At 42.1% G+C, this 23623-nt stretch overlaps 2 protein-coding genes across 7 annotated transcripts; one reads left to right on the forward strand and one right to left on the reverse strand.

Annotated features, from left to right (window-relative positions):
- Nucleotides 1-402: 402 nt before the first annotated feature.
- EIF2D (eukaryotic translation initiation factor 2D) lies at nucleotides 403-12896 on the reverse strand. Of its 4 annotated transcripts, XM_075174388.1 has the most exons (16): nucleotides 12681-12816; nucleotides 11557-11747; nucleotides 10784-10867; nucleotides 9372-9537; nucleotides 8555-8645; nucleotides 7793-7900; nucleotides 6859-7148; nucleotides 6530-6647; nucleotides 6038-6083; nucleotides 5242-5345; nucleotides 3150-3308; nucleotides 2358-2447; nucleotides 2158-2253; nucleotides 1091-1211; nucleotides 770-944; nucleotides 403-664 (listed from the first exon to the last, which is right to left on the reverse strand). In XM_075174388.1, exons 5-16 carry the CDS (start codon nucleotides 8638-8640, stop codon nucleotides 594-596), a joined length of 1464 nt encoding a protein of 487 aa, XP_075030489.1. In that variant the 5' UTR covers nucleotides 8641-8645; nucleotides 9372-9537; nucleotides 10784-10867; nucleotides 11557-11747; nucleotides 12681-12816; the 3' UTR covers nucleotides 403-593. The 4 variants fall into 4 exon arrangements, with proteins under 4 accessions (XP_075030489.1, XP_075030487.1, XP_075030488.1 ...); XM_075174386.1 differs by lacking the exon at nucleotides 9372-9537 and having other exon boundaries at nucleotides 12681-12896; XM_075174387.1 differs by lacking the exons at nucleotides 9372-9537; nucleotides 12681-12816 and adding an exon at nucleotides 12335-12511.
- A 491-nt stretch (nucleotides 12897-13387) lies between these two features.
- On the forward strand, nucleotides 13388-20871 carry DYRK3 (dual specificity tyrosine phosphorylation regulated kinase 3). 3 transcript variants are annotated; one of them, XM_075174384.1, is made up of 3 exons: nucleotides 13388-13538; nucleotides 14310-14421; nucleotides 18392-20871. In XM_075174384.1, exons 1-3 carry the CDS (start codon nucleotides 13474-13476, stop codon nucleotides 19961-19963), a joined length of 1749 nt encoding a protein of 582 aa, XP_075030485.1. In that variant the 5' UTR covers nucleotides 13388-13473; the 3' UTR covers nucleotides 19964-20871. The 3 variants fall into 3 exon arrangements, with proteins under 3 accessions (XP_075030485.1, XP_075030483.1, XP_075030484.1); XM_075174382.1 differs by having other exon boundaries at nucleotides 13399-13538; nucleotides 14306-14421; XM_075174383.1 differs by lacking the exons at nucleotides 13388-13538; nucleotides 14310-14421 and adding an exon at nucleotides 16816-17232.
- The last annotated feature ends 2752 nt before the right edge of the window (nucleotides 20872-23623 follow it).

The raw sequence follows: 23623 nt of genomic DNA on the forward strand, positions 1-23623 counted from the left end.
AGAACTGCTACCCCTGTCTACCTGTGATAAATTACAGTTAATGTAATACGTTAAAATGTATTTATATATAAAAATAATATAAACCATAAAAATCCAGCTAATAGAGTTCATTCTCAGTGCTGAAACGTCTGATATTAATACCTGGAAATATTTAAAAGGATAAAATCTAAAACGAAATGGATTTTACTTCTGATATACACAATCTATGGCACAACAGACTGGACTGTTCCAGGACAATGAGTTGAATGTACTTTGCTTACATTTTGGTGGAGGTTCTCTTACCATGCCTTTGCTAGAGATGCAAAGCAGGAATGTTAAACTAGCCAAAAGCCACCGTAGCCAGAAAACCAGTGCACCATGAGGAACTTCTAGAAAATATATGGAAAAGGATGATGCTAGGGGTTTTATTCAGCTTTTTATTTTTATGAAAAATTAACAGCTGGAGCAGTATTATTATTGGGGTGAATCCTAGACCTTGTAAATATCCAGGACTCATTTTTGAATGAATAGGGCCTGTACATTATCCTCGATTTGTCGGCAGAACACTTCTATAAATAATGAGATCTGAGTAACTCTTACAGTAGATTTTTCTCTCACTTCTTCCGGCCAAGCTTTGGAGCCTTCTCAAGGCCTTGAATGTATTTCCGAGGTAGCTGGTATTCTTCTGCAACATAACCAAGAGTTCACTTCAGGTAAATATTCAGAGCTCAAGTATTAAAATCCGTATCTTGCTGTAACCAGTCCCATCCCAGTTCCAGAATAGACTTACCTAGCAGCATCTTGGCTAGATGATGGATTTGGTTGCCTTGGATCTGGACCTGAACTCTGTCTTTTGTTCCTGGTACTGGGGTGATGGTGGCACTGGCCTGTACTTTTTGTTGCAGAACGTTGGCCACACACTGTGGGTCTAGGCCATAGAGCTCAAGGTTCTTGATAATTGTCACCTATAGGTTTTAATAATTATTGCAAACATCACTGCTGTAGGTATTAGCAAGTCATGTCCCATTCATCCCAGAAAAATGAGCTGCCAAAGCTGCTCTCAGAATCTGGGCTTCTGCTCAAAACCCCATAATTTTAGTTCTCTTTTTACCTTCTTATTATATGATCTCAGTGCTATGGTTATATCGATGGGCTCAATGTTTCCCTTCCTCACAATAGGTTCTTGTCCAAAAAATGTCACCTGGTGTAAGGGCTGCAGTCGTTCAAGGCACCTGAACAAAGTTTATACATCCAATTAGTCTATATAGTACAGCAAGGCTGATGTTAACTGTGCTTTTCTCACAGGTTTGAGACTACATGAAAGCCAAGATTCTGTGTGTGAGAAGAATTTGTATCTTAAGAAGATAATGCATGATTCTCTCATGCAAAGATTTGCATCCTAGCTATTATTTAAAGAAAGAGACTGGCTAAAAAGAAAGCTAGCGTACTGACTCGCAAAAATTATAGCTTAGATTGTTACTGGTAAAATTTTATAAACTGGTTCTTGTAGAGGAAAACCTTTAATTTTGTCTTTACGCTACTGTTCAGTTGTATTGTTCACAGATCGGTGAAGCAACTTCAGTTTAAAATTCAGCATAAACTGTGTTATTGTCCCACAAGCAAACTTGGCTTCAGAAGTAAAAGAAGTTGCTGAAGGTGCCTCAGAAGCATTGTGTGACGAAGAAGCTCAAGGCAAGTAAGACATTGGGGACATTTAGGCAAAGTTTTTCAGTATATGGAAAAAATGGTCTTTTGTCAGATACTCAGGCCTCTTGGATCTAAAAGGTGGGTTTAGGTTATAAATGCAGAAGCTGTGCTGCACATAAAGAGCAGGAGGATTGACTACCATTGCGTAAAAAGGGCATGTTCAGCTATCTATTGCAAAGGATGGCTTTATAAATACGTACATACAGATTATACACAGAACCAGGCACTCTTTGTTTAGGAAGCTTTCCCTGATAAGTGGTTAGCAGGTAAACAAAAAAACCCCAACAACCATAGTTAATGCTAGATGCTTGTTAAATGGTGAAGAACAGAGATTCTTCAAGTGAAGGTCTCTGGATATTTTTTGTTGTATTACCAGTCGGAAGTTACAACTTAGCTCCAATAACATGTGGCTTTGAGTTGCATGCAATAAACCTGTGTAATACTGAAACACTATATTGGGAAAAGAGTCACCTGCTCAAGAGGTCATCCCATTTAAGGTTTGAGATTTCATCTTGTTCCGATTTATCTAACAGGCAGTCGCACAGAATGGCATTCACCTTTACGAAGCTACAAAACAAAAACACGCATTAGAAGCAAACAAGTTCACTTTTTTCCTCTAACTTCAGCATCTCCTGTGGAAGCAGAGTAGGACAACTTCCTTGTCTACTTACTTTTTGTTTGTTTCATCAACCAACTCATTAGTCTTCACATAGTTAATGATGATGTTTCTCACCTCACTGCTTGAGAGGATGCTGCCTTTTCTAAAGAGAAAGAAAACTCATTACTTTACGTAATTAGGTGTTGGGTTCTGTCACTAAGACAGAAGAGAGCAACTACCCTGACTACATTTGGTAGAAACAGCTCAATACTGAAATACATCTGCTAGGGAGTGATTTCTTGTTACCTCAGCTGCTGTATACCAGATAAAAGGCTCACAGCAGTAGTTACAGAGACTCTAAAACCCTTGGTTCTGAGAGCCTGTTTTGGGAGGATGACCCCAATGGCACCCCTAACTTCAGGGGACTGTGGATAACTTGTACAAAAGTGCTCAGTTGAAGAAAGGCTGCCACTGAGTGCTATCTAAACTACATCAAAACAGACAAGATTAGGGCACAAGGAGGCAAGTGAGTTCTTGGGCATCCTCTTTTCAGTAAACCATACTGTGGGTGGGCAGAATATGCCTTATCCAATGGCAAATTAAGACAATCCAAGTAAAATGTATCAGTTTTGACACTTGAGCTATCACCTCCTTAGCTGTGGGAGAAGTGATATGAGTACTTGCTGAATGCCGTTGTCACAGCCTCGTATCTTTCTTCCCTTTGAATATATTCTTGATTCCTATCACCTTTCCTGACAGCATTGCAGGGCCCTCCCCATGAGGGCTAACAAAATGGGAGTAGCGTAGGTTTGTTAGTCTCTCTCTTCACGTAACAACAGTTTTGTTGTACTTTTCTAGTGCTTACCTGTGTCCAGATTCCTGAAAGAGTGGGATCATTTTTGTTGAGACCCCATAAAGTGGAATGATTTCAGGAGCATGGTACACTTGTTCTCTGTCTTCGCTCTTGCTATCTTGGGCAGCAGAGGCTGAAGAAAATCCTTCAGGTACTGCAAATGCTTTAATGCTGAAATGAGAATTATTTAGTGAGGGTGAAAAGGATTGAAACTTATCACTTCCATTTCACCGAGAAACTAAAACCTAACAGAGTTGTGCAAAAAGCTTTCTGGTCTGTTGTATAGCATAGTTCCTCCAAATGCATTCCATTGCAGTGGGGGCCTGTGTCTATGGATTAAAGGACATGAAAGGATTAAAGGACATGAAAGGACATTACAGGAAAGAACAGTATTTTGAAGCATTGGCTGCGATTACTAAATTTGTCCTTGTACACATTTCAAAGATACATATAAATAAGCACCTAAACTCAGGTGATATTAAACACTTTTCACTCTGAGTAAAGCCCTGTATGTTGGGGAAAAAGTAAATCTCTCCAGCTGTTCTAAGTATTTGACTCTTGTAATTAGAGACAACTGCCATAATTCAAAGGATGCAGTCCTATTCTGTAGAATCCCTAGAATTAAATTATAAAAAAATCCAACTGCACTCTCCACAAATGTACATTTAAAAGCTGAAATGATTCTTTAGTGGTCACTGATAAAAGACAGTTCTGGAAGAGAAGGGTAAGAACCATATCAGTGCAGGAGCTGGAGTCTCATTTCAGTGACCAGAGCTGCAGATTCTGTGCTTGAAAGTAAGAGAATTGACAAACTGAGTTTATCCTGTCTCCTAATGATAAGGCCAAGTATAATGGGGAAAAAGTTAATGCAAAAAGTCAAAGTAATTCTGCTTCTTTCCAAATGCAGAAGAGAAGATATGCATGTATCTACAGAAACAGTCTCCGCTCCATTAGTTGCCAAGGAGATGTTATAGAACAGGAAGCCTCAGGCCTGCCGGGAAATTCCAAGGGAGAGCTAATGTGCTGATATGCAGAAGGAACAGGTAGGATGTTCTTGATGTGAGGTAACTGCTAATCCTTAGAAAGATAATGGAAACACCGATATAGAGGAATCAGGTAATAAGTAACCGAAAGGGTAAGAGTATTTGTGTAAATCAATATGTGTAATGGAAAAGACAGCAGCTTTTTTTTTAATTTTTTGAGATTGTAACTTTGGCTTCTGATTTTGCAAAGTGCTTGATTTGATCCTATATGACATTCTGAGACTGTAGTTTCATGAGCATTTATTCAGCAGCAGTGTCATCTTTTTATTGGAGTTATTGTTTAGACAGGTAAGTTCACTTCAAAGCTGAAAAATGAGTTGTCCCAGCACATAGATGGAATGGGGAGGGGGAGACCTGCTTAAACTGGAAGGGCATAAAACAGTCATTCCATTATAGCCACTGTTAAATAGATGGAAAACTGCCTGATGGGTTTCAAACCTTCTTGCCTCCCTTCTCCCAACAACAACAAAGAAGCCCACGCAAACTATCAAGACACTGTTAAAGGAATGTGCTTTTTAGTGACTGCTAACAAGCTTAATACTATGACTCTTATTAGCATCCAAACTGGAAGCCAGAAATTTGTCATTGTAACACTGCAACAAATTGCAATTAATTGAATCCTCCTTAACATTTTCAAAGCTGTTTCTCTGGAAAATTTGTACACCCACTACAAGGATAAAGAGCCACATGCAACTTTCAGATCATATAGAAGTCCCTTCTGATCTTAAGTTCTATGGATGAATGCACAACTAAGAAGAAAGGAAAGGTGGAAATCACGACACTGTCGTTAGTCTTTAAACATGCTCAGTGCCACTGAGTAAAGAAGGAAGAATATAGTTTACCTGGAAGAACTTTACAAGAGCAGGGAATATAAGTAATGTTGTATAGAAGCAGGGTATAAAACCCCTCCACAGCATATTAAGATTAGGAAATGAAGGCTGCTACAGCTATTCAGAACAGGAATTCAAGCAGAGTATAGGTAATAGAGCTGGAAGTAGCAGATTCCACGCCCTTCCTTCAGAGACTACCAACTCTTTAAAAGACTACAATATTCTACATACTCTGGATGTTTCCAGTCCACTTCCACGATGCTCTCCACACCTTTGTTCAGCTCCTTCACTTGTAAGATCTTCTGGTGCTGCATACGTTGCAGGAACTTAGAGAACTGAAGGAAGCAACAATCAGAAATGTGGAGTCAAGCATTTTAAATTCCTGTTTGTGTGTTTCTGACTGCCCCAATTATTTGCCAAATCAGAAAAACTTCTTTAAAAAACAAAAAAACACACACCCCACACCTTTGCTTCTCTAAACACAGCAATGGCTAAGGAGCACTGAGTGCCTCTGTCTGGCTCTAAAACAGAGTAAACAAGTGTTCCTTTTGCAGGTCTACCATCTGTTTGCTCTGTGACCTTCTTAGCCAAATCACAGTACATCTCACATGGACTACTGTGGGATCTGGCAATGCACTTTGTCTTTTCTTGTCATCTACACAACAGGGATATATCGTCTCCTTTCTCTTCGCTTTTGTTCATTAACAGCTTTAGAAAAGGAATGGCCTCTTCTTGCAAGTAACTGCACTGTCCAACAAGATCAGAACCCTTGAACAGCTATCATGGTATATAGTGGCAGATAGCATTAGCTGCATCGAAAGCAGATCAATGCTTATGCTTTCAGGACAATTTCTTTTCTCCCTGGATCCCACAGGATCCCAAGTTAAGAAAAAGAACTTGGCTTTTAAGAACAGCTTCTAGGGTTTTTTTTGGCTGTTTAACTAACTTGAACAATTTTGACTTCAAACTTTTTATCTCCTTCCATTTCTTATTTAAATTAATCCAAAAACCAACAGAAAAATCTCACCTTCTTATAGCTTGATTTCTTTATGTCCAGTTGTTGTCCAGCAGGGCTATAAATGGATTTTTTAAAAGTTCTTTAGTTATAAGTCACCCTTCATTTCTTCTTAAATCTTGCTACTTATGCTATAAGTTTTTTAACAGTGGAAATACGAACCACATAGAGAAAGAATTACTTCAAACAAGCTAATAAACAGAACGTGATGAGTGAAACTAATGCTGATCTTTCTGTGGGTAGGCAAACAGCCACTTAAGTGACTAAGCAATCTTGAAACAAATGTCAGCCAACTCAAGTTAGCTACCAAGTGCATATCCTGGTCTGGACAATCCTTACATCAAAGTATTTGATGTAATAAGTGAGCATAATCTTAGATAACCTTAGATAAGGACTGAATTTTACTTTTGAGTTAAAAACTTCATCCTAAATATCACACTTGATCTCCACAGTTTTAAAGCCAAAGTCCCAGCATACAAATCCAAAGACATTCTTACCACATACCAGCATGAGAACATATGGCAGCGTAGAAATGTGCTGGTGAGCAGAGGGAGATCTGACTTCTTTACTTTGCATTTTAAGGCATGAAAAAAGCACTGACTAAACAATGCATCCATTTGCTCTGCAGGGAAAAAAAGGACAAGTAAGCTGTGAGTAGCCTGTCTTTCAGAACACAGCACTCGCTTCTTTCACACTGACTTTCAGATCACACAGAACTGTCTCTACCCCATTCTCGCAGTGAGCTGTCCAGAATGCACAGTAATCTAGATCGTGGGTATGAGCTTCAGCAAACCACAGGGACACAGTTTGGTCTCATTTGTATGCAAAAATACCTTGCGGAGTCCTACTGTCTTCAGCTTCCTGCTGAACCTCTGTGTTGGCATCTTCAGCTGTTTCTGCAGCTCTGTTCTCATTGAGTTCCTCCTTTCCCATCAGTATTGCACAACTCTCTTGCTCCTTCAGGCTCAAATCACCAACATCCACATGCTGCAATCGGTCAGCGGAGAAGCTGATGACAGGCTCTTTCCCCTCCATCTCTTCCTCATCTTCAGCACTCTCCCTCTCAGCAGAATCTGTTACCAAGGGAGCTAAGGTAGGAGGATAAGATTTGTCACCACATTCCCTATAAAAGGAAGAAAGAGCATAACATAGCTTTCTGTTTACTGCTTTGAAACCCATAGGACAATGAACAAATGTCACCCTGATAAAAGGCACTGGCAGTTGCATGGATCTTCTTCCACATTCTCAAAACTACAGAATTTCTTTTTAACTTATCTTCCATAAACTTTATGTTCCCCCCATGAATCTTAATTTAAAACTGAGCAGAGTAGTTGAATCCAAATGCAGAGCAACTCATTTATTTGGTTGAGACTGGCACAGTTGACCATTTTTAAGCAAAAATGATGCAAAGTTCACTTTTTATAGAACAAGAAGATTTTCTAAAATCAGAGTAACAGGGATGTTCTAGCTTCATTTCTGTAATAATTACTCTCAGGTTGAAGGAACTGAATCAAGTGAATAATTTTATATATCTATTTCCAATATGTGTATAATGGATAGATATCAGGACAGACACCTGCTTCTGTCAGAAAAGTGTGATCATCAAAAACATGTAGCTGAAACCTTAATAATGGTCATATCTGAACTGTACCCAAATACCTCAGTATGCTGAACTGACTGATTAAGCTTACTGGGGCACAGAATTTGATTTTAGCAAACACATGAGACTTGTTACACATTTTACCAAATGCCTGGCAATATACCCACCAGAGGTGATCCATGTAAGTATGCAACACAGCAAAGCCCTTCCCCTTCATTCCAGCAGCCAGCATCTCCGCAGTGGACAGAGCAGCAACCGCAACTGCTACTGGAGCTCTGGGAAAAGAAGGGAGTATTTCAGCAGGACAGCACAAATACACTGTGCTACTTGGAGAAAGACAGACTGTGCCATTGTGATATACTGAATTTCGTTTATGATGTCCTTTTTCTTTACAACCCACTTTTTTTAAAAGCATCTAGGTATTTTCTGGTTATCTTTCTGGTATATAAAGTCTTCCAAAGAACCCCAAGGATATGTGCAGCTGTGATACTGAAGTGAAGGTTGTGCAGTGACACATTCTTCACTTTAATAAAGTACAAGAATCGTATGCACTGCCAAAAGAGACTACCAGTGGAGGGAAAAAACCAACAGCTTTAGCACTGCTCCCTCACTCTGAATTTCCTCATAGACAAAAAGACAACTGTGTAGAATACAATCTTTTGTTAAAAAAATTACTCTGTTTCAAAACAAATCTACCAGTTGTGCCCCCACAGGTCCAAAAGAACCAATTTGCAAAGCTGCCCAGCTGAGCTCCCTAACCCAGAAACTTAAGTGGATTTTTTTTCTGCTGTATTTTCCATTGTTTAGGTCCACAGTGCATCAAATGCATGAGAACAATTCTGCTTTTATTTCCTCAAAACCCCCAGAGTCTTCCCGTAAAAAATAGCTTCATTTCATTTTTACTTTCTAAGAAAAGATATCCTCCGTACCTGTTTCCCAAGAGGGTGACAGCACAGAGTGTGCCCCGCTCCACTTGAGGAAAGCCAGAAGATGGCACTACAACTCCTGGCAGCATCAGATCTGAAGAAAAGAATAAAGCACATCCATGTCTCAATGAAAGACTCCTCCACCCCCATCCCTCCTATTACTCAGCAAAAACAGAAGCCTGTTAATAGCTGAGCACATGCCAGATAAAACATGATTCTCTGTTTCTCCTAGTAAGGCAGCACTTCTCGCTACCACCCTGTGGAGTAAGGGATCCAATTCACAGGGGTGCCGGGCACATTCCAAAAAATGGCAGAAGAGCTAAGCATGCTCAGCCCCTTGCCCTGTCAGGCCCGAAGGGAGTACTGTTTTTAACAGAAAGGTATGAGCTCCCAGCCTAGAGAGGATTACTCTTCATTAATGACATGGAAAGAGAAAGGAACAAGGAGCTGTGTCTGATGTACTCTTCCCTGTGCCAAGGGCAGGTTATCCCAGCAGCTCTCTCCCTGAAGAGAGAATTGCCTAAAATTTGCCACTGCGGACCCAACCCCCCTGTTGATCTGACACAATAGCTGCACTCAGCTGTGAACTCTCCTCAGCATGAGGAAGCAGCCTTAACTGCCTCCTTGCTAATCTGGACAGAAACAGTACACCTTGTTGTGTGCTTCCTTCTGCTTTCCATACCCGGGATGAATAGACTGGCATGTGAGTAAAGAACAGTTTTCCATACCACATGTATGTCATCACCAAATTACGTAAAGAGCATCTGCTCTCCCTCATAGCAGCTATAATTGTCTAGAGCTTGCAGTCTCATGGACTGACCTGTGTTCCATGGTTTGGTTTTGAAGCCATCTCAGTTTTTTCTCAGCATCATAGATTTAATGTGTATGCTGAAGAAGCCAACAATATTTTTCCTCCCATTCACTGTCACAACTACTTTCAGCAAATCTAGAATGAACTCTGCAATTGCAACAAAGGCTCCACATCTCTGAGGACAGAAATCACATAAAGACCTTAACGTGACAGGGCAAGTAACATGTGTGTATTATGTAAATAACCAGGGCAGACAGTAGATACTTGAATTCACGGAACAGATACCACGAATAGCACTACATTGCTGCTTCTCTTTGTAACTGAATGCTTCCTAAATCTGCTCCCTCCCTCCAGGTCTGCAGCACTGGATAGTCTCATGCCTTTCCTCTTCTTTCTGAGATGTGGCTCTACCTCTCCCTCTGCCTTTGTTGGCCATTGTCTCGGTGGCCAGCTTCTTATCTTTGGATCGTACCCAGAGGTAGCCTGGTTGCCATGGGAGATGAATGACCTGCAGCCCTCTTTTCATCCATGTCCTTCCCCCATTAGCAAGACTTTTTTTCCCAGAAACTAGGTCACTACAAGCCAGCAGCAAGGCCTGCTCAGATGTCTATCACAGCTACACATTCAAGCACTTTATTTCCCCAAAAGCAAACAAAGTAAACAAAGGGACTTGTGTTCTACTTTAGATACTATGTAATGGAAAAAAGACGCCTCTTCCTACACGTACACTTCCATTTACAGACTAAGGCTGCAGTGGCTGCAATTTAATCTTTTTCTGGTTGAGCAGTTCTGCAATTTAAAGTTTATAAAGACCTGATTCTCACGAGTCTGAACTGCATCCAAAGCAGGTTCCAGAGAATAGACTCCTTTCTTGTTAGCCTTGATCCATAATTAGGTGGTAAAGCCAGTAATCCAGGAATTCAAATCCAACCTCACCTGCACAGTCCACAATTTACTTGACAGTGACTACAATTGTAGGTTCCAACATAAACTCACTTCTTATCCATAGGATAAGCTAGTTCACCTCTGAATTGACAGGAAGCAGGGTGGCAGCAAAGGAACTCAGCTACTCAAGGGAAGTTATAAAAAAGGCAGACCAATGGCACCAAAGGCAGTTCTGTGTCCCAGTTCAGAGTTGCTGATCACCCTGAGAAGATATTTCCAAATCTGAGACTCCCAAATGGAACAGGTTACTGCATTTAAACAGCTTAACCTACTTTGTTTCATTCACAAACTTTTTTACAGCTAATTTATTTTCCTTTTTAGGACATCACCATGAATTACTTTATGAGTAGTTATTCTTTATACTTTTTCATTTTTTGTTTCAGGTACATTTTTGCCACTGGGAAAGATAACATCAAAAAAGCCCTGAAGGCAACTCCTTTTTGCAATGCAATGTGACAAAGTTCTAGTCCTCTTACCTGCTCCTCCTGCTAGTCTCTGTAGCACAGGGGGCCATGTTGAAAAAGCAGGGAGAAGATCTGGGTAGACCCACAGCGTGTACACTGTCCCAAAACACAACCAAATTTAAAGATGTGTCATTAAAAACTTCTCTAGCTGTTGCTTCTTCCCATCTTTAAGACTAAGCAGTACAATGCTAACCACAACTAAACACTCTCCTGTTACTTGGGTAATCAAGAAATCAGAACAATCCTACAGTAACTAGTAGATGTGATAGAGAAAAATAAACTGCTAGCTTATTCAAGCTCCTGTGAATTGTTATAAATGATATAGATAAATGTTTGCATTATTTTCCTTAAATCAAGGACACTTAGAGCGAAAATGCTACTCCAACAGGGAAGAATTGCTGGGTATGGGAAAAATAAAAGCATAGCATATCAGAGCAATTCATTGCCTAATTCTAGGGCTGCCTGGAAGTGGACATCATGCTTCTTGGAATTACACCTTGCAGTGGACAAAAGAGAGAAAAGGAGCTAAGATGCTAAACTGTGACTTAAAAGACTTGTTTCCTGGTTTCTAACCCCTCGGCACCTGAATTTCCTTTTTTGCAGAAAGAATCCAGAAATGCCACTGATTTCACAAAGATGTTGGTAGAATAAATGCATTAAAGATTATGACGTATACCGATACTATAGTGATAGGATAAATACTTAAGACAGACACAAGGAAATCTTTTGGGGAAAGGCTGGTGCCCAGTAAGTAAAGCAGGATTATTCTTGTCTACTCGCCATACCTGTTGGATACAGAGCTTTCTCAATTTCAAACAGTATTGGGTTCCTGTTATTCATGTAAACAGTGATGGCCTCCCCTTTGTGAGAGTGTATTTTGATGACATTAAGCTCTTCCTTGTTTGGAATAAACTCAGTCAATTGTTCAGCACTAAGGTTAGGAAAAGCTGCTGCAACATCTGTTCGTAGTTTTCTCCTGTAATAATAAAATCACAAATGTGTTACAAAGCTGTTTAGACCATCCCTCAAAATAATTCCTAGATCCATGGTTACTATTTTGTTGGCTGTTCATGAGATTCCCACTTTTTCACAGAAGATAATTTGAAGCGTTTGTGGCCAAGTTTACAAATAAGAGTGTTGCATGCTGGAAGAATACTGGGAAAAGGCCAAATATGCTTGCCCTGCTCGTATTCTTCCTTAAACATCTGCTTACAGCTCCTGTTGCTGTCTTTGCCTCTGTTTTCCACTGTGTTTTCATTACTGCTCTGAGCTCCTGAGCACAAATCTGGGACTTGCTCAGCCCAGCCTGTCACCTACAGACTCCCACAGCTCCGGCACGGAGGGACGGGGGTGCAGCCAGATTTCCCTCTCCCCCCAGTTTTAGTTGATGTTAAAGACACGGTGACCGGCACAAGGTGGGTTTGTCATTCACAGACGTGTCAAGTGAATCTAAAAGATCGGCAAGTCAGCCTAGCATCGCTACACAAGAACATAAAAGTAAAGAAGGATCAGCTAGGCCTCGACATAACCATTCATTTAAATCCAGTTCAATTAACGCAGCACCTTCAAGCGAAAAGTGCGTTTCGTATTCAGACCGGTAGTCCACGTTTATCACAAATGCAAGGTGAAAGCAGCCACGGCTCCCTGCCTGCCCCAAGCCCGTATCTCTGCGGGGGCAGAGCCGCCGCAGCCCGGGAGACCGCCGCTCGCACCGCCGCTGCCCTCGCCGCCTCCTGCGCGGCACCGAGACCGACGCCGAACCGCGGCGATTTCAGGCCAACACCGCCGGGCCGCGGCGGGACAGGCCCAGCGCGGGAGGCGCGATTGAGCCGCTCCCCTCAGCGGAGCGCGGCCTCCGGGCCTCCCGCCTCGGCGTCGCGGGGGGCTCCGGCCCCGGCCCGGCACTCACCGATCGGTCCCCTTGATGGCGGTGTTGGATCTCACCCGGAACGCCCTGGAGAACATGGCGGGCCCGCGCCCCGGCCGGTGCCGCGCTCCCCTCAGGCCGCGGCAGCCGCCATGGCGCCGTCCCGCGGTACAAAAGCGTCCGGGTGGAAACCGCCTCCCCGCGGTCTCGCTCAGACCGCCCGGCCCGGCCCGGTCCCCCCGCGCCCACCGCCCCTGCGCCCGGCGCGGTGCGAGGGCCGAAGGTCACCCCTCCGGTGCGCCTGGGCCTCCTCCACGCGAGGGAGGCGATCGCCGTGAGACCTCCGGAGGCGCGGAGCGCCCGAGCCCGCGGTTGTTGCGGGTTTTATCCTAATGGAGCCTTTCGCCCTTCCCAAACGCTTGTGCTTTGTTCTGTGAGGGTCCCCCGCGGCGGGGGGCACCGGGAGGCACGCTGAGCGGGGAGAGGGACGAGAAACGGGCAATGAAACCCAAAGGTTTTGGATACGGATTTAAAAATGTGACGCCATTTTGTGAGGAGGGGGCGCTCCCGGTTGTCAGCCGGCCCCGGCCCCGTTCCCCTGCCCGGGGAGGCCGGCGGGCGGCCAGGCCCCGTACCCCGGCCCGGCCCTCCCGCCTCCCCCGCGCCGCCACTGCGCAGGCGCCGCCCGGCGGCGGGCGGGCGGGCGGGGGACCGTTCCCGTGGCAACGGCCGGGCCAGTGGCGGGCGGCCGCAGCCTGACCGGAGCCTCGCCGCCCGCCGCGGCAGCGCTGGACGGCGGAGCGCGGGCAGGCGGCGGAGCGGGGCCCGGCGGGGGATGGGGGCCGCCCCCCCCCGCCACGATGCTGCTGGGCAGGAAGCCGGAGGCGCCCCTCGGCGCAGGTGAGGGGCGGCCGCGGGGCCGGGCCGGGCGGGAGAGGGCTGAGGCGGCCGCCGGGCCCTCCCCGCTGCGACCCGGCGGCGGCCACGGGGGTCCCGCGGGGAGCGGTGCCGCGGCCTGGGGGAGGGCCGGCGGGCGAGCGCGGGGCGGAGGGCCGGGGCTGGCCGGGGAGCCCGCCTCGCCCCGCTCCCCCCTCGGTTTCTCCCGTTCGCAGAAGTGCCGAGCCCCGGTGCGGAGTCGGTCGCGTTAAACGTTGCAATTTTAAGTTCTTTAACAGTATTTGCCAGTTACTCTGCAAACCGACGCGAAGTTTCCCCCCCCCCCGCAGCAAATCTGCTAACTGTAATGCCCACATATCATTTTTAAAGGATAACCTACTTTAAAGGATAGTCCTATCAAGTATTTAAGTGCATGCTCGTTTTCTGTTGTTGCTCTCAACAAGGCTAGTTCGGGATTATCCTGCTTAAGGGAAACTGGGGAGTATGTTGGTTAATGTTTCTTGAGGATATATTTGCAGTGCAAAAGTTGATTAAAAAAAGAGAAGCTCTAAATTAAAAGTATCACAAATTAAGATTCCCAAGAGCTTTGCACTCTGTTGTGGTATTAAAATATAATCATAGTTAAATTCTAAAGATCATTTAAAAAACGAACAAGAACGGATGATCTTACAGACTAAAATGGGCTAAGTGAGATGCGTTTCAGCGTTTGTCTCTGTCTGTATCAACGTGAATCGGTGTGACTAACTGGTTTGTATATGGGACATTTCCAGCCAGGTTTGGAGATGGATTATATGACTCCTATATGAGGATAGATCAGATTAGGTACCAAGAGTCTACAAATGAAGAACACAGCCCCTCAGGACTTCCTTCCCTTGGAAGATCTAATGTGAGTATTTAAAAGTTGTCTGGGTCTTCACCAAGTTGTGTTTTGTGGCAGTGAAAACTGTCAAGGAGTTAGGTATCTCACTACAGAGAGTAAATTTAAAAAGTGGGATGTTGCAGCTTTGTAGTGGCTTATTAACATTATTGCTTTTACTAAGCATATAAGCGATGTGGTATTGTGTTCAATGTAGAACTTGCTAGGCAGCCTCAGAAATCCTATCTTACTATCCTCAGCTCATGTTTTAATCAAGAAAATTATTTTACCAACGGTTGAAGTATTCTGCCATGTCACCTTGTATGTTGATAAGTATGTAAATCCACACATGCTTTGCTTTAACTCTTGCACGTTTCCATTTTAGTTTCCCTCATGAAAATTCCAAAGATAAGAACTTAGAAATAGCAGAAGGAGCAGTGTGGGTTTGCATGGCTGCCAAACATCTTACAAAAGTATCTTTCTCCTCCGAAAACTTTGGCATTATCTGCCACTACGTTTGCTAGCAAAATAGGTCTTTATAGACTGAAGGTGTTAACATGCTTCTATGTAAGTGCTGTGTTTCCTCAGCAGATGTGGAGTTACAAGATCTTTCCTTAACTTGCTTCAACTGAGCAGTGGTGGTCATGTTTAGCTGTACAGTGATCTGACCTTTGTATGGTTTATAAATTTGTTTTGCCTCTTGTCGAATTCTGGCAGAAGTGAAGGAGCTTGAGCTTAAAAAAAATACTCTTTAAAATGTGAAAAAAGACATTTCACTGAGTAAGATGCATTTGAAAATCATGACCTTGTGAGAATTTATTGTAACAGATATTAATAATTAATGTGGTCTGTGCTGTTCACTGAGCAAACTCAGCAGCATGGGTCTGGTTTTTGGCAACATTGAGGGAGAGCGGAAGAAATGTGGAGAGCAGAAGAAATGTAGAGATTTGTTGAGTAGCGGAGTTTGAAGAGTAGTGGGTTGTTTTTTTGCAGGGAGGTGCGAACTCTTAAACTGCAGTGTTTAAGTTGTAGTGTAACTACAGTTGTTCATAACTGAAGAGAAATCCATAGAATGGAACTATCCGGTTAAATACAAATATAACTCTATGAATATTTTGTTTCCCTGATGTATCTTATTTTTCATCTGTATTTTGTCCGTCAAGCCTGTTAACTTCTTAAGGCAAGATTAAGGACTATAAAATGCCTAGTTTTGCCATAATGACACATCAAAGAAATACAACCTTAGTGGTATCTTGCGAGCAGGAACTGGGATGAAGCATGCAAGGATGAAAATCACGATGCTCAATTTTAATGGGAAAGTATCTGGCGTTAAGTGATATTTGGTTTCCTTCTTGCAAGACTTTTGTATTACGATGTAATGTTACATGAGAATTGAAAAATTCTAGTGTCTGCAGCTGTCCATTCTTTTCATCTTAGCTATAAGAGAACATAAATATCTCTGCTTTGAGAATATATGGCTTTAATTGAGTTTGTTTAATTCAGTATTCAGAAAATAACTGATGCACTTTTGCAAAAGCAATTGTGTAGGAACTGGGTTAACTGTTTCCTTCTCAATTAAAATGAAGTTTTGTAAGTATGTGAAAATCTTCAACAGGGTGCCACTTGTGTTGTCAGTCTAATTTCTTGGCTGCTAATAGCACTTTATCAATAAAACAAAACCTGTGCAGCCTGTGATTTGTAAAAGAAAGCTGTTGAAAGCAAGCTGATGTTACCCAGAAGTCATCTGACTTTAAGTGCAGCTCTCCTGAGTTCAACTTAAGATTGATCTGTATTTGTGCCTGACCGTCACGCGGCAAGTGATTTTGGTAGTCCTCTAAGAATGAAAATTTAGTCCTTGCTACTGTTGAGTCGGGTTTGAGATCTAAAGCTGTAGTTTCTTCATTAAGAAATAGTTCCAGGATAAACGGAATCATGAATTCCGTGTTTATTTAGGGATTCAAATGTTTGCCACAAACATCATTAGCAGAGTTGCTATTGCTCCTGAATAGAGAATATTTAGATGTAGCGCTGTTTGCAAGGCTTTCACACTTTATCATGTTGCGCATTTTGAAGTCTTGGTGCTTAATTCATTCGTCCAGCTAGAGAAGGCTGCTCCACAGAGCCCTGCTGGTACAAACTGCCATGGCAATGTTCGGCGTCAGGGTGGTTGTCTGCAAAGATGCAGTTGTGTCTATTCTGAAGTCACAGTGATAAAAAGCTGCTTCTGTTGTGCATACAATTGAAACCCGTGTAGGAAGAATATCGAGTTTTGATTGCAAAAGTGAAAATAAGACTTCTACTGTAGAAGGACAGGCTTGTTTTGGTTTGGTTTTTCCCCCTCTCTCCTGCCCCCCCTTTCAGAAAACTTCAGAAAACAAATGAGTGTGAACCTTGTTCTGTGCTTATGTTCACTGTTTATTTGTAAACTTACTGTTTGAGTCTGCTGGACTGAATAGTCTTTTAGCCAGTTCTGAAAACAGGTCATTCTTATCTTGGAGGTCCAGCCAGACTCCGAGAAAAAGGCATTTATTCCAAGTTACCAGGGTTGGGCTTTGTTTTTTTTTATTTAAGACTTTCTGGAAAGGCGTGTCTCTTACAGGACACTGTATTTTTCGGTTGATAGGACTGAGAGTAGTGGAACTTGGTAGGATATATCCGATGGCCCCTGGTCACCATTGATAAGGACTGACTTCTGCAGGAAATGCCCATTTTGGGGGGGCTTGTGAGCAAGAGTTAACGTTTCAAGGCAGCACCAACAGAGTCTTAAGAGAGATGTGTGGAGTTGTTTTTGGCGAGAACGTTCACTTCCCTTATTTACTGACTGTGCCGAGATGTTGGATTGTATGTAACTAAAAAGGAATTTGGTTTTATTGCTGTGGATCTGCAGGTTTATTTATATTTTTTGTTTGATTCCTGTGTAGTTATTTTGGTTTTCAGGGATTCGGTTTGGCATGTGTCTCAAATCTTTATTTTTAGATGAAAGGACAAAATGGAAAACAGATGTTGCTACTCTAGTCATGGCTTCTTCAGTGTTGCACAGGATAAGACAACACCTCTCTGCTGTCTATCAGCATGGAGCGTCAGTGAGTAGAAAAGGGCAATAACTGCTGTTCAAGTAAGGAGCTGAACTTCAGGGAGTTGTGTATTTAATAATTTGTAAAAATGACAGGCTTGAAAAATTTCACAGTGCTTTTCTCACCTTCTATGCGTTCATTTCAGATGTAAATATTTTAACAAATGGCAGTAAGAGGCAGTGGTTACAGACTACTGCCAACAGAGTTGGAGTAAGAGAGATTCTTCATTATTCAAAGCTTCCAAGTCTGTCTTAAGATAGTTGTGCAGCTATCATGATTTTAAAATGAGTTGTGGATATGACGGTATTTTCCCCTTCAAAGAAAAACCATCAATTTAAAAAAAAAAAAAAGTATGGTTTATCTTGTCTTGCTCTGTCATCCTTTTGCTCTTGTTCAGCTTGGTTCCCCCAGCCTTATGTCACTTGCTGTCGTTTCTTTGTCTCCTTTGGCACACTTGTCTTTGCAATATTCCTAACACTTCTCTGCACATTCATGTTATGTTGCATGTTTCAGACAGGTGCTAGTTGCATCTGTCGTTGGTTGTGTTTGCTGCACCCACATTTAAAGCTAAACATAGCTGTGCCCCGGCTGTTTGCTGACTACGTGCATACCAGTAGAGATAGGTATTGTGTCCTTGCTTGAGCGTTTGACTGTCTAGGGTTTACCCTTTATGGACTTAAAAATACACTACATTTGTGTAAGTGCTTGTTTCAGTAAATTGCAGTCTCTTTGTGTACCCTTCTATAACTATGCTTGTAACTTGAGTTAGTTTAGGTCCAGCATTTTATATTTGTGCCTAATAGAAATGCAACACCCGATGATGTTACTGTTTTTGTTTTGGTACCAATACTGTGGTATTGATTTTATTCTTAGTCTGTGCTTTAAAAGATAAAGTGAAGCTTATTTTTTTATTTTTCCATCTGTAGGTTTCTAGCAACAAACTCGCAATGAAGGATCACTCTCTGACTGGAAGTCAGGTCAAAGTGGAGCAATTATTTGAGGACTCTGGCAACAGAAGGAGTAGCACTCTTCAGTCTGCAGGAATTACTGGTTCAGAAAGATCTCTTCCTTCCCTGACAAAAGATAAAAGTATAGAGAGCATAAGCACTTCTAAAGGTGGTGGTAGTTCCTCAAAAGCACATAAAGCCATTTCCCAAGCTCCAGAACAAGCTGTCAAACAGTACAAGCATCAGTTATCTGCCTATGAGCAGCAAGAGATATTTAATTTTTCTGAAATTTACTTTGTGGGTCCAGCTGCAAAAAAGAGACAAGGAGTAATTGGTGGTCCCAACAATGGAGGTTATGACGATGACCAAGGCAGCTACATTCACGTGCCCCATGACCATCTTGCTTACCGGTATGAAGTACTCAAAATCATTGGCAAGGGCAGTTTTGGACAAGTTGCTAAAGTCTACGATCACAAACTCCACCAGCACTTAGCCTTAAAGATGGTTCGCAATGAAAAGAGATTCCATCGCCAAGCAGCAGAAGAAATCCGGATTCTGGAGCATCTGAAGAAGCAGGATAAAACGGGCAGTATGAATGTTATTCACATGCTGGAAAGCTTCACCTTTCGGAACCACATCTGTATGACCTTTGAACTCTTGAGTATGAACCTGTATGAGCTGATTAAAAGAAATAAGTTTCAGGGCTTCAGTATCCAACTGGTACGCAAGTTTGCTCACTCTATACTGCAGTGTTTGGATGCCCTTTTTAGAAACAAAATCATACACTGTGACTTGAAGCCAGAAAATATCCTCCTAAAACAGCAAGGGAGGAGTGGAATCAAAGTTATAGATTTTGGGTCCAGCTGTTTTGAGCACCAAAGAGTCTACACATATATTCAGTCTCGATTTTATCGGGCACCAGAGGTAATTCTGGGAAGTCGCTATGGGATGCCCATAGACATGTGGAGTTTTGGCTGTATTCTGGTGGAGCTATTGACTGGATATCCTCTTTTTCCTGGAGAGGATGAGGGAGACCAACTGGCTTGTATGATGGAACTTCTTGGAATGCCACCTCAGAAGCTTTTGGATCAATCCAAGCGAGCCAAGAACTTCATCAACTCTAAGGGTCATCCTCGCTACTGCACTGTAACTACGCATGCAGATGGAAGAGTGACCCTTAATGGGAGTCGATCGCGCCGGGGTAAAATACGAGGCGCTCCAGGGAACAAAGACTGGGTGACGGCACTGAAAGGCTGCGACGATCCCTTGTTCATAGAGTTCTTAAAAGAATGTCTCAGCTGGGATCCTTCCGCACGCATGACTCCAAGTCAAGCTTTAAGGCACCCTTGGATTTGTAAACGAACGCCCAAACCACCCAGCACTGATAAAACCTCCAATAAACGGATTTCTAGCTATACAAGTTCTTTCACAGGAATAGGTTCCAAGTTGCCTCCTGTAGTTGGAGTAGCGAACAAGCTGAGAGCTAATTTAACATCCGACTCCAATGGCAGTATACCTCTATGTACTGTGCTACCCAAACTGGTCAGCTAGTAGAGAATTATGTATCTCCAAAATACATACCTTGTATTTTAATTGTTTGTTAATAATGCGTAAGGAAGTTAAATGCAGAGGTTTTTAAGGGATCTACTTTTTATTAGAGGCTAAATCTTGAATATAAAAAGCTCAGTCAAAATGTACACATTTAAAGGGCTAACTTTTATCCAATTGTTTCACTCACAATGATGTGGTGCATATTACATTACTGGGTAGGTCAGCTCAGCTGTTGAGTAAAATGACAGTTTGACAGACATGCTATTTAATAATGCTGTTTTAGAAATCAAACTATTTCTTATTAGGACGGTTTAACAGATTCTTTTGCTTAAGACAGCAAGGGAAATTGATTTAAAATACGTATTTTCAGTTAATTCCCAACTGAACTCTTTTTATTCTGGGGAGAGTTTTTACATCTATTGTCAAAAGCACAAATGTGTTAATGTAATGCATTGGGAACTTACTTGCAAATTGCTAACTTATGTTTGAAGAATTTGATTTCTCTGCACTGCTTTTCCCTTATCTACCCTGACTGAGATTTTTAAAAATACCATGGGATGTAGACACCAAAGGAATTTGGTGTTGAAATTTTATCGTCTGAATTTTTTTTTCCCCCCCAAAAGAGTGTAGAAATGCCATGGAACACAGGATATATCTCAATAAAATTACTAACTTCTGTACACTTGCTATTTCCCTTAAAAGTCTGTGGAAAGCTGGCAGGGGAATTCAAGATCAGGACTCGTCCATCACAAGTGTGGGCCAGTTTGTTCATGGCTCAATGAATCAATTATGTTTCTTTGGAGCTCGGATTTAAATCATCAGTTCTGCCAGGTGTGTGTGTGTGTTTGTTTGTTTTCCTGTGGTGTTCCCAAAACAAAAATGTTGAACTTAAAGAGCTGTTTTATATACACGTTTGAGATTCTGGTCATTTTAAAAATGTCTTTTTTTTTTTTTTTTGTGTGTGTGTAGAGTGAATTCCATTGAATTAAATGGAGCTCTTTTTATTAAAAGGCAAACATGCCACCCCTATCAGAAAGTAGAAGTTTTTAAGGCCTAGAACTGTAGCTAGAAAATGCCGGGGGAGTTAGGCACGCCTAATAATTAGAAGCATGTTCTGAAATCTAAGCATAATCTGTGAAATATCAGGAAAGACTGATAAGGTGCAAAAGCTGGTGGATCCAAATCAAAATATGTTATAGGAAGAGTTGCTTTATTTCTAATCGCATTCCTTCAGGTCTTTGAGAGAGACATGCCTACATTTTCTCATTCTTTAAATACATGAGCTTGTATTTCCTCTTCCTTTATCTTCCAAGAACATGAAAAGGTGGCGTGACCTGTAATGACAACAGCACAACTTGTTCGGGTTGTTACTTCTTGCAGCCACATGGCCCAAGTCCATTTACAGAAACATCTGATCTCTTGCCAGGTGCCTGAACACAATTTTAAATACAATTTAGAGCCTTTATGAACAGAAGGTTTTAAATTTAAAGCGTTTCTCTGTAGCAGGTTTTTAATGTTAAAACAAGGAGACTCTCGGTATACAAACAAAGGAATTACCAGAGTGACTTTTAAGATAAGATGACCACATGTTCAATACAAGACCCACCCTCTGAGAAGATGGGGCTGCAATTTCTCCTCTACTCTGTTTAATTACAGCACTGGTGAAATGCTGGGTGGAGGCCTGTATAAAAAGTCAAAAAGGCAGCCAAAGCTTCAAACTTTCCAGGACTGTTGTTTAAACTGAGGTTCTCGTGTAGTTGGCTTTTCTGAGTTCTTTTGTTTTACAAGTGTAAATTCAATAAGCTTAGTAATAATATTAAAATAACAGTCTAGCCTTTATCCGTGCAGCTACAAGTAATACTAGCAGGTATGGTATGTTCATGGTTCACTTCATAATAATGCATGACTGGTATTTTTTATTTTGCTTGGCTTGAGTGAAGTTTTATTTGAATGGAGAATCAGGGAAGTGGATTTTGGGGCAGAAGACAGATACCATCGATTTTAGTAGAATCTCTGATAGATGTGGCACGTTTTCAGAAGCCAGAAACATTCTTCTTCCTCCTCTGCCCTTTACACTATGCATTTTTTTACGAAATATACCTGGTGAGCGAGGAGAAAGGAACCTTTCAGGAGCAATAGCTTGTTAGGAAAGATGCATAGAAAAGCACTTTATGTAGAGACTGTAAAGTGATGGTAGTGTTTGGAGCCTGGCAGAAGACAGTAGAGCGTTGGTGTGCTAGGAGCTGTATGAACAGGTCTTCTCTTAGGAGCACAGAGCATAAAATGCCAAATGTAGAATAATTGTTCTCCTATGACTTCTGGGAACTAGTTACTGTGAGGTAACTTCTAATGTAACATCCTCGGGTGTACACGCAGTAACCTCACTTAAGGCTGGTGCTGTAAAACTGCAGATAAAGTAATTAGCTGGCAAGAATATTGCTTTTTAGCTAGAAAATGTGTTCAGCATGACCTGACTGCACAAGGCGCCCGGTATGAGTTGTGTATGTTTAAGACTGGATCTTACTTACTTGGGACTATTACATTTTAAAATCAAGTGCATAGTTAACTGTCTTGCTAATTTGGGTCTCTTGTCTATATAGCCGTAGCAGATGAGAAGGAAAAGGAAGCAGCCTCAGCAGATTTTTACTATATTGAAAAGGACTTCTTCATAATCCAGGGAATACAGCGGAGAATATTTTGGTCTTGTTTCCAATTACTAAGCCCTGTTTTCTTTATAAAATGTTTGCTTTCAGCGAATAGTATGACACTATTCTCAAACTGGGAGAGCCCTCCAAGTGAGCCAATAAATCTTATATCTGGGAGAGAGCTGAGGCATCGTCCCTGCAAGACTTGACTTGTTGAGTTCCCTGTGAATTGGCATAGGAGTTGCCCACAGCCACGCGTGGAGGGTTGGACCACGGGCTGCGTCGTTGGATGGTGTCCTTTATAAAGGGTGGTCACGGTCACAGTGGCTGTCTGCACTGCGATACGGTCGAATGTCAAATTCACACTTTGTTCTTTGGAAAACTAAACACTAGTGAGGTCTGAAATCGCCAGAAGTCCACCATTTTCATTAGTTGTGATACTGGTTAGAATGTTAAAAGTAGTCTAAAACTAAACTTGTCTAAATAGATCAACAGAACAGTTTTTATTTTTGTGGTAGCTCTTTGCTTTGCAAGCTTGTTAGTCTGCGAGCACTAGTGAGATTCCACTGGAACTTCAATTATGTTCTTCTGGGAAGTTAGCACAAAGCAAATGCAAATTACTTGGGTTTACAGCAAAATGGACATCACATTTATAAAAGTCACTTAAACTTGATTTAAAATGTTCCTTATAACGTTCTCTCTGTTTTACCACACTGTTGGTCTCTGTATTGTAAATAACATGCTCTGTTTATTGTCTGCATTTTTACCTGTTTGGTTTAGCAATATTTTTATATACACGAATGACAAGGCATCAGCATCACATCTGACAGATACACATTGATTTTACACGGGGGTCCAAATCTTATCTGCCTGTCCAAGTTGCAAGGAGAAACTTGTTTTTATTTGAACTCAGTGGGACAGTGAAGTATTACCCTTTGCTGCGGAATGTGGTTCCACAGGCAGACACCCACCCAGGCTGCGCTTAGTTCTTTACAGGTTTGATCTTACTAATGCC

This window comes from Calonectris borealis, chromosome 26 (assembly GCF_964195595.1).
Source record: "Calonectris borealis chromosome 26, bCalBor7.hap1.2, whole genome shotgun sequence".
NCBI lineage: Eukaryota > Metazoa > Chordata > Aves > Procellariiformes > Procellariidae > Calonectris > Calonectris borealis.

Excerpts from the sequence above, each read along its gene's own strand:
- EIF2D (XM_075174386.1), bottom strand. The coding sequence starts at position 12,736 with ATGTTCTCCAGGGCGTTCCGGGTGAGATCCAACACCGCCATCAAGGGG. Across the intron at positions 3,309-5,241 it reads GTGGACTGGAAACATCCAGA|CATTAAAGCATTTGCAGTAC; the intron begins GTATGTAGAATA and ends TTCTCATTTCAG. Across the intron at positions 665-769 it reads TCTAGCCAAGATGCTGCTAG|AAGAATACCAGCTACCTCGG; the intron begins GTAAGTCTATTC and ends GTTATGTTGCAG.
- DYRK3 (XM_075174384.1), top strand. The coding sequence starts at position 13,474 with ATGGGGGCCGCCCCCCCCCGCCACGATGCTGCTGGGCAGGAAGCCGGA. Across the intron at positions 13,539-14,309 it reads GGAGGCGCCCCTCGGCGCAG|GTTTGGAGATGGATTATATG; the intron begins GTGAGGGGCGGC and ends ATTTCCAGCCAG. Across the intron at positions 14,422-18,391 it reads CTTCCCTTGGAAGATCTAAT|GTTTCTAGCAACAAACTCGC; the intron begins GTGAGTATTTAA and ends TTCCATCTGTAG.